Source organism: Pagrus pagrus (genome assembly GCF_965226575.1).
Source record: "Pagrus pagrus genome assembly, chromosome: 1".
Taxonomy (NCBI): Eukaryota; Metazoa; Chordata; class Actinopteri; order Spariformes; family Sparidae; genus Pagrus; species Pagrus pagrus.
Window position 1 is genome coordinate 36,876,944 of NC_140185.1, and position 13,526 is coordinate 36,890,469.

Consider the following 13,526-nt stretch of genomic DNA (forward strand, 5'->3'; position numbering starts at 1 on the left):
CAGATCCCGGAGCCGCTCCTCGTCCTGGAATGAAGCAAAGCTTGATAACCGCTCCCTCTTCCTCCTCCTCCTCTCACACAGCAGCTCCACTCTGTCAGTGTATTTCCTTGTTCCCTCCCCTTCAGAGCTACAGTTTGGTGGATGAGTGTAACTGAGCTGACAGACCTCGTTCACTGAACAAACACACTGTTCAGATCAGACCTCAACCCAGTTTCTGTTATCAGGAAGTGAAACTCAGACAGTCGATGTACTGAGAGGTGAAATGGCGCAGAGAGCAGTTCAGCTGGACCGAGAGACTTTCTCTTGTCCGATCTGTTTGGATCTACTGAAGGATCCGGTGGCTACTCCCTGTGGACACAGCTACTGCAAGAACTGTATTAAAGCCCACTGGGACACAGAGGATGAGAAGGGGATCCACAGCTGCCCTCAGTGCAGGAAGAGCTTCACACCGAGGCCTGAGCTGCTGAAAAACACCATGTTAGCAGCTTTAGTGGAGGAGTTGAAGAAGACTGGTCTCCAAGCTGCTCCTGCTGATCACTGCTATGCTGGACCTGAAGATGTGGCCTGTGATGTCTGCACTGGGAGGAAACTGAGAGCAGTAAAGTCCTGTCTGGTCTGTCTGGCCTCTTACTGTGAGCAACACCTGCAGCCTCATTATGAATCAGCTCCTTTGAAGAAACACAAGTTGGTGGAGCCGTCCAAGAAGCTCCAGGAGAACATCTGCTCTCGTCATGATGAGGTGATGAAGATTTTCTGCCGTACTGATCAGCAGACCATCTGTATTTTGTGCTCCATGGACGAACATAAAGGCCACGACACAGTGTCAGCTGCAGCAGAGAGGACTGAGAGGCAGAGAGAGCTGGAGGGGAGTCGACAAAACATCCGGCAGAGAATCCAGGACAGAGAGGAAGATGTGAAGGTGCTTCAACAGGAGGTGGAGGCCATCAATCACTCTGCTAATAAAGCAGTGGAGCACAATGAGAAGATCTTCACCGAGCTGATCCATCTCATGGAGAAAAGACGCTCTGATGTGAAGCAGCAGGTCAGATCCCAGCAGGAAACTGAAGTGAGTCGAGTCAAAGAGCTTCAGGAGAAGCTGGAGCAGGAGATCACTGAGCTGAAGAGGAAAGACGCTGAGCTGAAGAAGCTCTCACACACAGAGGATCACAACCAGTTTCTACACAACTACCCCTCACTGTCAGCACTCAGTGAGTCTACACACTCATCCAGCATCAATATCCGTCCTCTCAAGTACTTTGAGGATGTGACAGCAGCTGTGTCAGAGGTCAGAGACAAACTACAGGACGTCCTGAGACAGAAACAGACAAACGTCTCACTGACAGAGACTGAAGTGGATGTTTTACTGCCACAACCAGAGCCCAAGACCAGAGCTCACTTCTTAAGATATTCACGTGAAATCACACTGGATCCAAACACAGCACACAAATGGCTGTTATTATCTGAGGGGAACAGAAAAGCAACAAGAGTGAGTCAACATCAGTCTTATTCTAGTCATCCAGACAGATTCACTTACTGGGTTCAGGTCCTGAGTAGCGAGAGTCTGACTGGACGTTGTTACTGGGAGGTGAAGCTGAGAGGGGGAGATGTTTTTGTAGCAGTGGCATACAAGAATATCAGGAGATCAGGGAGGTCACAGGAATGTTTATTTGGATGCAGAAACCATTCTTGGAGGTTAGATTGTGAAACAGACAGTTATGAGTTTTATCACAACAGTGACCTCACTCCTGTCTCAGGTCCTCGGTCCTCCAGAGTTGGAGTGTACCTGGATCACAGTGCAGGTATTCTGTCCTTCTACAGCGTCTCTGGCACCGTGACTCTCCTCCACAGAGTCCAGACCACATTCACTCAGCCTCTCTATGCTGGACTTCTTGTTGAAGATGGAGCCTCTGCTGAGATCTGCAGACTCAGATAGACTGAAGTCATTTCAGGGTCAGTGGGTTAAATTCTGTGTTTCGTTTCTTCAGACTTGTTTTGTTTCCATCATTGTTGCTTAGAGCTGATTGTTGTGTCATCTCTTCACCTGTCAATCAAACCTTGTGGGCGGTACTTTGACGTCTTCTTGTTGTGTAAATGTTTGAGTGTGTTCAGGCGGCGCTCCTTCCTGTGTCTGTTCAGCCTCAGAGGCTGTCACTGCTCATGATGAGCTCAGTTCACATGATCATAATCAATCAGGAGATCAGTCCTTATTTGCTTGAACACAGCTGAGATTCTGCTCCGACAAACTGATGAAGTAAAGAATAAATTCAACATGAACCTTTATCATGTTCAGCTTTTTATCATTATTGTGAAAAAAAACCCTGATTCATCTTAAAATGTGTTAAAAACAATCAGAAAGTTTCCATCATTCATGTTGTTGTCAAAGTATGAAAGAGTCTCAGGAGAGTTTGAACTCCCAAACAGTGCATGCTGGGAAATCTGCCAACGTGCTAAAGATGTTTGTGTAGAAACTTATTTTAATTACTTGACTGAACTCTGTACAGTACATTCATCCTACTCATCATTTCAAGTGGAGACTCTTCAAGTTAGAAAATTAAATCGGTCTGAAAATGAAAACTACAAATTTAAAGTTTAATCAACATGAAATAAATAAAACTTGTATATTTATGTTGAATTGATTTGAAAAGATCAGTTGAGTCCACTAAATTGTGTAATGACTTAAAGCTTGTGATCAAAATAACTACTTAAAGTAGAGTATGAAAGAACTTATTGAAGAGAACGACTTGATTGTTGAGTAACTTCAGGAATCAAATAAAGGAAATAAAAAACATCAAGCACTCTACTGTCTTTATTTGAAGTGGATCTGACTGATCTGATTAATTCAACCACAGATGGTCTTCTTTGGGTAAAGGTAAAGAGATGAACACACATCTGTATTTATTTATAATGAAACGTCTCCTGATTAGATGAAATGCCACATATACACCAGGACAATACTCACAGTTTGTACGTCTCAAGTGTGAACAAAATATGACATCATCATCACACTTGTTGTCTCGTATATTATGATCTGGAAAATGAATCAGCAAAGTGTGTGTATGTGCATGATAGAGCATGTCTGTTATGGCAAAAAGTAATTATAAAGAGTGTCAACATGTTAGTGTCCTTAAACTTTGATGAGTCCAGTACAGATGTCCCAGGTCCCAGTTTGACCCCCCACATCTGGTCTGTCCAATCACATGAAGACAGTAAGATTAGAGACATGGCCACATCAGTCTGTTATCTGTCTGAAAATGTCTCATATCAGACGACTCATCTGACTTCATGGCTTCACTTTTACCTGAAGACCCTCTGTGGTTGAAACACGACATCAGTATTTTGTAGTTTGTGCTTCTCTTTTCATCAGGTTACACCAATGAGTGTGACTAATTAAATGTACACGTTAGCTTGAATATTTAATTACATTGCAGTGGAAAGCAGGAGTAATAGTAGTTTTGAAGCATGTATGTTTATTAAACGTATATGTTTTCACTAACAAAGACCACGCCATTGTCTAGGGTAAAGGTAATTTTATTTTAATTGATAGAAGACTTTATGAGGGAAGGGAAGGAGGTTGAGGCAGGTGGATGAAGGAAGGAGGGGTCGAGGTAGGAGGATGAACGGAAAGGTGTGTTGAGTCCATTGGACGGCAAAAAGGGGGGTCGAGTGTGTTGGACGGCAAAAAGGGGGGTCGAGTGTGTTGGACGGCAAAAAGGGGGGTCGAGTGCGTTGGATGGTGAAAAGCTGGGTCGAGTACATTGGACGGTGGAAATGGGGGTTGAGGTAGGTGGATGAAGGAAAAACAGGGTCGAGATCGCTGGATTGAGAACAGGATGAAAACTTGACTGCAGACACACACTCGAACATTTACAACATGAAACATGCAGTAAATGAGAAACAGAGTTCAGATCCACAGAGCTGCTCCTCGTCCTGCAATGAAGCAAAGGTCAATAACCGCTTCCTTGTAGTGGAAATTCTCCTTTGTGAGGTTGAGAGTTGCTGAATCTCAGAAGAATTGTAGACTCAGCGTGATGAATAAGATCTCTTTAATACATGCAGCATGGAGAGAAGACCTGAAGTGTTCTCTCCAGTCTTCCAAATGTTTCTGACTTAAATACAAACAGAGTGGGGGTTACAATATTTCTTCCAAAACAATGACCCCTTGATATTTGGTTGGTTGTATCTTTCCTGGGACAGTGACCCTTTGATGCTTTATTAGAATGTAAACGTCATCTACCATCTATCTTCCTGTAACACCTCAGGCAGAGACAATTGCCTCTCATCTGACTTTATGACCCCCACACCAAAAGGGATTCTCCCCTTTTGCTCTCACATCCTGATGTGGTCTTTACAGTACATTGCTTACTGACTGGATAAGTATTTAGTTTCTCACACCCTCTTCCTCCTCCTCCTCTCACACAGCAGCTCCACTGTGTCAGTGTATTTCCTTGTTCCCTCCCCTTCAGAGCTACAGTTTTGTGGATGAGTGTAACTGAGCTGACAGACCTCGTTCACTGCACAAACACACTGTTCAGATCAGAGCTCAACCCAGTTTCTGTTATCAGGAAGTGAAACTCAGGCAGTCTGAGAGGTGAAATGGCGCAGAGAGCAGTTCAGCCGGACCGAGAGACTTTCTCTTGTCCGATCTGTTTGGATCTACTGAAGGATCCGGTGACTACTCCCTGTGGACACAGCTACTGCAAGAACTGTATTACAGCCCACTGGGACACAGAGGATGAGAAGAGGATCCACAGCTGCCCTCAGTGCAGGAAGAGCTTCACACCGAGGCCTGAGCTGCTGAAAAACACCATGTTAGCAGCTTTAGTGGAGGAGCTGAAGAAGACTGGACTCCAAGCTGCTCCTGCTGATCACTGCTATGCTGGACCTGAAGATGTGGCCTGTGATGTCTGCACTGGGAGGAAACTGAGAGCAGTAAAGTCCTGTCTGGTCTGTCTGATCTCTTACTGTGAGCAACACCTGCAGCCTCATTATGAATCAGCTCCTTTGAAGAAACACAAGCTGGTGGAGCCGTCCAAGAAGCTCCAGGAGAACATCTGCTCTCGTCATGATGAGGTGATGAAGATGTTCTGCCGTACTGATCAGCAGTGTATCTGTTATCTCTGCTCTGTGGATGAACATAAAGGCCACGACACAGTGTCAGCTGCAGCAGAGAGGACTGAGAGGCAGAGAGAGCTGGAGGGGAGTCGACAAAACATCCAGCAGAGAATCCAGGACAGAGAGGAAGATGTGAAGGTGCTTCAACAGGAGGTGGAGGCCATCAATGGCTCTGCTGATGAAGCAGTGGAGCACAGTGAGAAGATCTTCACCGAGCTGATCCGTCTCATGGAGAAAAGACGCTCTGATGTGAAGCAGCAGGTCAGATCCCAGCAGGAAACTGAAGTGAGTCGAGTCAAAGAGCTTCAGGAGAAGCTGGAGCAGGAGATCACTGAGCTGAAGAGGAAAGACGCTGAGCTGAAGAAGCTCTCACACACAGAGGATCACAACCAGTTTCCACACAACGACCCCTCACTGTCAGCACTCAGTGAGTCTACACACTCATCCAGCATCAATATCCGTCCTCTCAAGTACTTTGAGGATGTGACAGCAGCTGTGTCAGAGGTCAGAGACAAACTACAGGACGTCCTGAGAGAGACATGGACAAACGTCTCACTGACAGAGACTGAAGTGGATGTTTTACTGCCACAACCAGAGCCCAAGACCAGAGCTGACTTCTTAAGATATTCATGTGAAGTCACACTGGATCCAAACACAGCAGCCAAATGGCTGTTATTATCTGAGGGGAATAGAAAAGCAAAATGCATGAGACAACAACAGTCTTATTCTCATCATCCAGACAGATTCACTTACTGGTGGCAGGTCCTGAGTAGAGAGAGTCTGACTGGATGTTGTTACTGGGAGGTGGAGTGGAGAGGGAGGGGGGAAGGAGTTTATGTAGCAGTCGCATACAAGAATATCAGGAGAGCAGGGAAGTCAAAGGAATGTGAATTTGGATTCAATGACAAATCTTGGAGGTTAGATTGTGAAACAGACAGTTATGAGTTTTATCACAACAGTGTCGACACTCCCGTCTCAGGTCCTCGGTCCTCCAGAGTTGGAGTGTACCTGGATCACAGTGCAGGTATTCTGTCCTTCTACAGCATCTCTGACACCATGACTCTCCTCCACAGAGTCCAGACCACATTCACTCAGCCTCTCTATGCTGGACTTCTTGTTTATCCTGGAGTCACTGCTGAGATCTGCAGACTCCGATAGACTGAAGTCATTTCAGGGTCAGTGGGTTAAATTCTGTGTTTCATTTCTTCAGACTTGTTTTGTTTCCATCATTGTTGCTGAGAGCTGATTGTTGTGTCATCTCTTCACCTGTCAATCAAACCTTGTGGGCGGTACTTTGACATCTTCTTGTTGTTGTGTAAATGTTTGAGTGTGTTCAGGCGGCGCTCCTTCCTGTGTCTGTTCAGCGTCAGAGGCTGTCACTGCTCATGATGAGCTCAGTTCACATGATCATAATCAATCAGGAGATCAGTCCTTATTTGCTTGTACACAGCTGAGATTCTGCTCCGACAAACTGATGAAGTGAAGAATTAATTCAACATGAACCTTTATCATGTTCAGCTTTTTAACATTATTGTGAGAAAAAACCCTGATTCATCTTAAAATATGTTAAGAACAGTCAGAAAGTTTCCATCATTTATGTTGTTGTCAAAGTATGAAAGAGTCTCAGGAGAGTTTGAACTCTCAAACAGTGCATGCTGGGAAGTCTGCCAATGTGCTGAAGATGTTTGTGTAGAAACTTATTTCAATTAGTTGATTGAACTCTGTACAGTACATTCATCCTACTCATCATTTCATGTGGAGACTGAAAACTACAAATTTGAAGTTTAATCAACATGAAATAAATAAAACTTGTATATTTACATTAAATTGATTTGAAAAGATGAGTTGAGTCCACTAAATTGTGTAATGACTTAAAGGTCGTGGTCAAAATAACTACTTAAAGTAGAGTATGAAAGTACTTATTGAAGAAAACGACTTGAGTGTTGAGTAACTTCAGAAATAAAATAAAGGAAATAAAAAACATCAAGCACTCTACTGTCTTTATTTGAAGCGGATCTGACTGATCTGATTAATTCAACCACAGATGGTCTTCTTTGGGTAAAGGTAAAGAGATGAACACACATCTGTATTTATTTGTAATGAAACGTCTCCTGATGAGATGAAATGCCACATACACACCAGGACAATACTCACAGTTTGTACGTCTCAGTTGTGAACAAAATATGACATCATCATTACACTTGTTGTCTCGTATATTATGATCCAGAAAATGAATCAGCAAAGTGTGTGTATGTGCATATTAGAGCATGTCTGTTATGGCAAAAAGTAAATATAAAGAGTGTCAACATGTTAGTGTCCTTAAACTTTGATGAGTTCAGTACAGATGTCCCAAGTCCCAGTTTGACCCCCCACATCTGGTTCGTCCAATCACATGAAGACAGTAAGATTGGAGATGTGGCCACATCAGTCTGTTATCTGTCTGAAAATGTCTCATATCAGACGACTCATCTGACTTCATGACTTCACTTTTACCTGAAGACCCTCTGTGGTTGAAACATGACATCAGTATTTTGTAGTTTGTGCTTCTCTTTTCATCAGGTTACACCAATGAGTGTGACTAATTAAATGCACACGTTAGCTTGAATATTTAATTACATTGCAGTGGAAAGCAGGAGTAATAGCAGTTTTGAAGCATGTATGTTTATTAAACGTATATGTTTTCACTAACAAAGACCACGCCATTGTCTAGGGTAATGGTAATTTTATTTTAATTGATAGAAGACTTTATGAGGGAAGGGAAGGAGGTTGAGGCAGGTGGATGAAGGAAGGAGGGGTCGAGGTAGGAGGATGAACGGAAAGGTGTGTTGAGTCCGTTGGACGGCAAAAAGGGGGGTCGAGTGTGTTGGACGGCAAAAAGGGGGGTCGAGTGTGTTGGACGGCAAAAAGGGGGGTCGAGTCCATTGGACGGCAAAAAGGGGGGTCGAGTGCGTTGGATGGTGGAAATGGGGGTTGAGGTAGGTGGATGAAGGAAAAACAGGGTCGAGATCGCTGGATTGAGAACAGGATGAAAACTTGACTGCAGACACACACTCGAACATTTACAACATGAAACATGCAGTAAATGAGAAACAGAGTTCAGATCCACAGAGCTGCTCCTCGTCCTGCAATGAAGCAAAGGTCAATAACCGCTTCCTTGTAGTGGAAATTCTCCTTTGTGAGGTTTAGAGTTGCTGAATCTCAGAAGAATTGTAGACTCAGCGTGATGAATAAGATCTCTTTAATACATGCAGCATGGAGAGAAGACCTGAAGTGTTCTCTCCAGTCTTCCAAATGTTTCTGACTTAAATACAAACAGAGTGGGGGTTACAATATTTCTTCCAAAACAATGACCCCTTGATATTTGGTTGGTTGTATCTTTCCTGGGACAGTGACCCTTTGATGCTTTATTAGAATGTAAACGTCATCTACCATCTATCTTCCTGTAACACCTCAGGCAGAGACAATTGCCTCTCATCTGACTTTATGACCCCCACACCAAAAGGGATTCTCCCCTTTTGCTCTCACATCCTGATATGGTCTTTACAGTACATTGCTTACTGACTGGATAACTATTTAATTCCTCACACCCTCTTCCTCCTCCTCCTCTCACACAGCAGCTCCACTGTGGCAGTGTATTTCCTTGTTCCCTCCCTTCAGAGCTACAGTTTTGTGGATGAGTGTAACTGAGCTGACAGACCTCGTTCACTGCACAAACACACTGTTCAGATCAGAGCTCAACCCAGTTTCTGTTATCAGGAAGTGAAACTCAGGCAGTCTGAGAGGTGAAATGGCGCAGAGAGCAGTTCACCTGGACCGAGAGACTTACTCTTGTCCGATCTGTTTGGATCTACTGAAGGATCCGGTGACTACTCCCTGTGGACACAGCTACTGCAAGAACTGTATTAAAGCCCACTGGGACACAGAGGATGAGAGGAGGATCCACAGCTGCCCTCAGTGCAGGAAGAGCTTCACACCGAGGCCTGAGCTGCTGAAAAACACCATGTTAGCAGCTTTAGTGGAGGAGCTGAAGAAGACTGGACTCCAAGCTGCTCCTGCTGATCACTGCTATGCTGGACCTGAAGATGTGGCCTGTGATGTCTGCACTGGGAGGAAACTGAGAGCATTAAAGTCCTGTCTGGTCTGTCTGGCCTCTTACTGTGAGCAACACCTGCAGCCTCATTATGAATCAGCTCCTTTGAAGAAACACAAGCTGGTGGAGCCGTCCAAGAAGCTCCAGGAGAACATCTGCTCTCGTCATGATGAGGTGATGAAGATGTTCTGCCGTACTGATCAGCAGTGTATCTGTTATCTCTGCTCTGTGGAGGAACATAAAGGCCACGACACAGTGTCAGCTGCAGCAGAGAGGACTGAGAGGCAGAGAGAGCTGGAGGGGAGTCGACAAAACATCCAGCAGAGAATCCAGGACAGAGAGGAAGATGTGAAGGTGCTTCAACAGGAGGTGGAGGCCATCAATGGCTCTGCTGATGAAGCAGTGGAGCACAGTGAGAAGATCTTCACCGAGCTGATCCGTCTCATGGAGAAAAGACACTCTGATGTGAAGCAGCAGGTCAGATCCCAGCAGGAAACTGAAGTGAGTCGAGTCAAAGAGCTTCAGGAGAAGCTGGAGCAGGAGATCACTGAGCTGAAGAGGAAAGACGCTGAGCTGAAGAAGCTCTCACACACAGAGGATCACAACCAGTTTCTACACAACTACCCCTCACTGTCAGCACTCAGTGAGTCTACACACTCATCCAGCATCAATATCCGTCCTCTGAAGTACTTTGAGGATGTGACAGCAGCTGTGTCAGAGGTCAGAGACAAACTACAGGACGTCCTGAGACAGAAACAGACAAACGTCTCACCGACAGTGACTGAAGTGGATGTTTTACTGCCACAACCAGAGCCCAAGACCAGAGCTGACTTCTTAAGATATTCACGTGAAGTCACACTGGATCCAAACACAGCAGCCAAATGGCTGTTATTATCTGAGGGGAATAGAAAAGCAAAATGCATGAGACAACAACAGTCTTATTCTCATCATCCAGACAGATTCACTTACTGGTGGCAGGTCCTGAGTAGAGAGAGTCTGACTGGATGTTGTTACTGGGAGGTGGAGTGGAGAGGGAGGGGGGAAGGAGTTTATGTAGCAGTCGCATACAAGAATATCAGGAGAGCAGGGAAGTCAAAGGAATGTGAATTTGGATTCAATGACAAATCTTGGAGGTTAGATTGTGAAACAGACAGTTATGAGTTTTATCACAACAGTGTCGACACTCCCGTCTCAGGTCCTCGGTCCTCCAGAGTTGGAGTGTACCTGGATCACAGTGCAGGTATTCTGTCCTTCTACAGTGTCTCTGGCACCATGACTCTCCTCCACAGAGTCCAGACCACATTCACTCAGCCTCTCTATGCTGGACTTCTTGTTTATCCTGGAGTCACTGCTGAGATCTGCAGACTCAGATAGACTGAAGTCATTTCAGGGTCAGTGGGTTAAATTCTGTGATTCATTTCTTGTTTTGTTTCCATCATTGTTGCTGAGAGCTGATTGTTGTGTCATCTCTTCACCTGTCAATCAAACCTTGTGGGCGGTACTTTGACATCTTCTTGTTGTTGTGTAAATGTTTGAGTGTGTTCAGGCGGCGCTCCTTCCTGTGTCTGTTCAGCCTCAGAGGCTGTCACTGCTCATGATGAGCTCAGTTCACATGATCATAATCAATCAGGAGATCAGTCCTTATTTGCTTGTACACAGCTGAGATTCTGCTCCGACAAACTGATGAAGTGAAGAATTAATTCAACATGAACCTTTATCATGTTCAGCTTTTTAACATTATTGTGAAAAAAAACCCTGATTCATCTTAAAATATGTTAAGAACAGTCAGAAAGTTTCCATCATTTATGTTGTTGTCAAAGTATGAAAGAGTCTCAGGAGAGTTTGAACTCTCAAACAGTGCATGCTGGGAAGTCTGCCAATGTGCTGAAGATGTTTGTGTAGAAACTTATTTCAATTAGTTGATTGAACTCTGTACAGTACATTCATCCTACTCATCATTTCATGTGGAGACTGAAAACTACAAATTTGAAGTTTAATCAACATGAAATAAATAAAACTTGTATATTTACATTAAATTGATTTGAAAAGATGAGTTGAGTCCACTAAATTGTGTAATGACTTAAAGGTCGTGGTCAAAATAACTACTTAAAGTAGAGTCTGAAAGTACTTATTGAAGAAAACGACTTGAGTGTTGAGTAACTTCAAAAATAAAATAAAGGAAATAAAAAACATCAAGCACTCTACTGTCTTTATTTGAAGCGGATCTGACTGATCTGATTAATTCAACCACAGATGGTCTTCTTTGGGTAAAGGTAAAGAGATGAACACACATCTGTATTTATTTGTAATGAAACGTCTCCTGATGAGATGAAATGCCACATACACACCAGGACAATACTCACAGTTTGTACGTCTCAGTTGTGAACAAAATATGACATCATCATTACACTTGTTGTCTCGAGAAGGGGGTCGAGGTAGGTGGATGGAGGGGAAAGAGGTCGAGGTAGGTGGATGAAGGTGGATAAAGGGGAAGGGGGTCAAGGTAGGCGGATGAAGGGGAAAGAGGTCGAGGTAGGTGGATGAAGAGGAAGGATGTTGAGGTAGGTGGATGAAGGAGAAGGGGGTCAAGGTAGGTGGATGAAGGTGAAGGATGTCGAGGTAGGTGAATGAAGGAAAGAGGGGTCGAGGTAGGTGGATGAAGGTGAAGGATGTCGAGGTAGGTGGATGAAGGAGAAGGGGGTCAAGGTAGGTGGATGAAGGTGAAGGATGTCGAGGTAGGTGAATGAAGGAAAGAGGGGTCGAGGTAGGTGGATGAAGGGGAAAGAGGTTGAGGTAGGTGGATGAAGGGGAAGGGGGTCGAAGTAGGTGGATGAAGGGGAAAGAGGTCGAGGTAGGCGGATGAAGGGGAAGAGGGTCGATGTAGGTGGATGAAGGGGAAGAGGGTCGAGGTAGATGGCAAAAAGGAGTGCATTGGACAGTGGAAAGGGGGGTCGAGTGTGTTGGAAGGCAAAAAGGGGGGTTGAGTGCATTGGATGGTGGAAAGGTGGGTCGAGTGCGTTGGATGGTGGAAAGGTGGGTCGAGTGCGTTGGACGGCAAAGAGGGGGGTCGAGTCTGTAAGATGGCGGAAAGGGGTTCGAGTGCGTTGGATGGTGGAAAGGTGGGTCGAGTGCGTTGGACGGCAAAAAGGGGGGTCGAGTCTGTTAGATGGCGGAAAGGGGTTCGAGTGCGTTGGATGGTGGAAAGGTGGGTCGAGTGCGTTGGACGGCAAAGAGGGGGGTCGAGTGAGTTGGATGGCGGAAAGGGGATCGAGTACGTTGGATGTTGGAAACGGGGGTCGAGTCCATGGAATGGCAAAAAGCGGGGTCGAGTCCGTTGGATGGCAAAAAGGGGGGTCGAGTACGTTGGATGTTGGAAAGCGGGGTCGAGTCCGTTGGACGGCAGAAAGGGGGGTCGAGTTCGTTGGACGGCAAAAAGGGGGGTTGAGTCCGTTGGATGGCGGAAAGGGGGGTCGAGTGCGTTGGACGGCAAAGAGGGGGGTCGAGTCTGTAAGATGGCGGAAAGGGGTTCGAGTGCGTTGGATGGTGGAAAGGTGGGTCGAGTGCGTTGGACGGCAAAAAGGGGGGTCGAGTCTGTTAGATGGCGGAAAGGGGTTCGAGTGCGTTGGATGGTGGAAAGGTGGGTCGAGTGCGTTGGACGGCAAAGAGGGGGGTCGAGTGAGTTGGATGGCGGAAAGGGGATCGAGTACGTTGGATGTTGGAAACGGGGGTCGAGTCCATGGAATGGCAAAAAGCGGGGTCGAGTCCGTTGGATGGCAAAAAGGGGGGTCGAGTACGTTGGATGTTGGAAAGCGGGGTCGAGTCCGTTGGACGGCAGAAAGGGGGGTCGAGTTCGTTGGACGGCAAAAAGGGGGGTTGAGTCCGTTGGATGGCGGAAAGGGGGGTCGAGTGCATTGAACGGTGGAAAGGGGGGTCGAGGTAGGTGGATGAAGGAAAAACAGGGTCGAGATCGGTGGATGGAGAAGACCGGGTGGGGTCGAGATTGAGATAGAGGAGAGGGATCGTATAAGGTTGTAGAGTTTCTGGTCCGTGTAGGAACCAGGGAGGTTGAGACTCAGAGTGGGGGTACATCTCGATGAGCGTGGGTCTCGTCTTCATTATCCCCTGTGGTTCCTGTGCTTGAATGATCAGGGTCCAATTCTGGACAGTCTTCTTGCTGCGAGACGCCGATGTCGATAGCTGATCCGCTTAGTGGTCCTGTGGGGGAGGATAACGGAGAAGTAGAGGGTCTTGGGGGAGGGTTGTGAGAACTTGAGATGAACGGGAGAAAAATGTTTAGGCTCGACAATATAGATCTGCACAGGTG

At 45.8% G+C, this 13,526-nt stretch overlaps 2 protein-coding genes across 2 annotated transcripts; both read left to right on the plus strand.

Moving 5' to 3' along the window:
- Window positions 1-262: 262 nt before the first annotated feature.
- LOC311266650 (uncharacterized protein) lies at window positions 263-7,077 on the plus strand (the record flags this gene model as incomplete). Its single annotated transcript, XM_084369098.1, has 2 exons — window positions 263-1,919; window positions 4,577-7,077. 2 exons carry the CDS (start codon window positions 263-265, stop codon window positions 6,268-6,270), a joined length of 3,351 nt encoding a protein of 1,116 aa, XP_084225224.1. The 3' UTR covers window positions 6,271-7,077.
- A 1,822-nt stretch (window positions 7,078-8,899) lies between these two features.
- Window positions 8,900-11,338, plus strand: LOC311261683 (tripartite motif-containing protein 16-like; the record flags this gene model as incomplete). The annotated part of the gene is made up of 1 exon (XM_084360528.1): window positions 8,900-11,338. The coding sequence occupies one exon, from the start codon at window positions 8,900-8,902 to the stop codon at window positions 10,574-10,576; it is 1,677 nt and encodes a 558-aa protein (XP_084216654.1). The 3' UTR covers window positions 10,577-11,338.
- Between the last annotated feature and the right edge of the window lie 2,188 nt (window positions 11,339-13,526).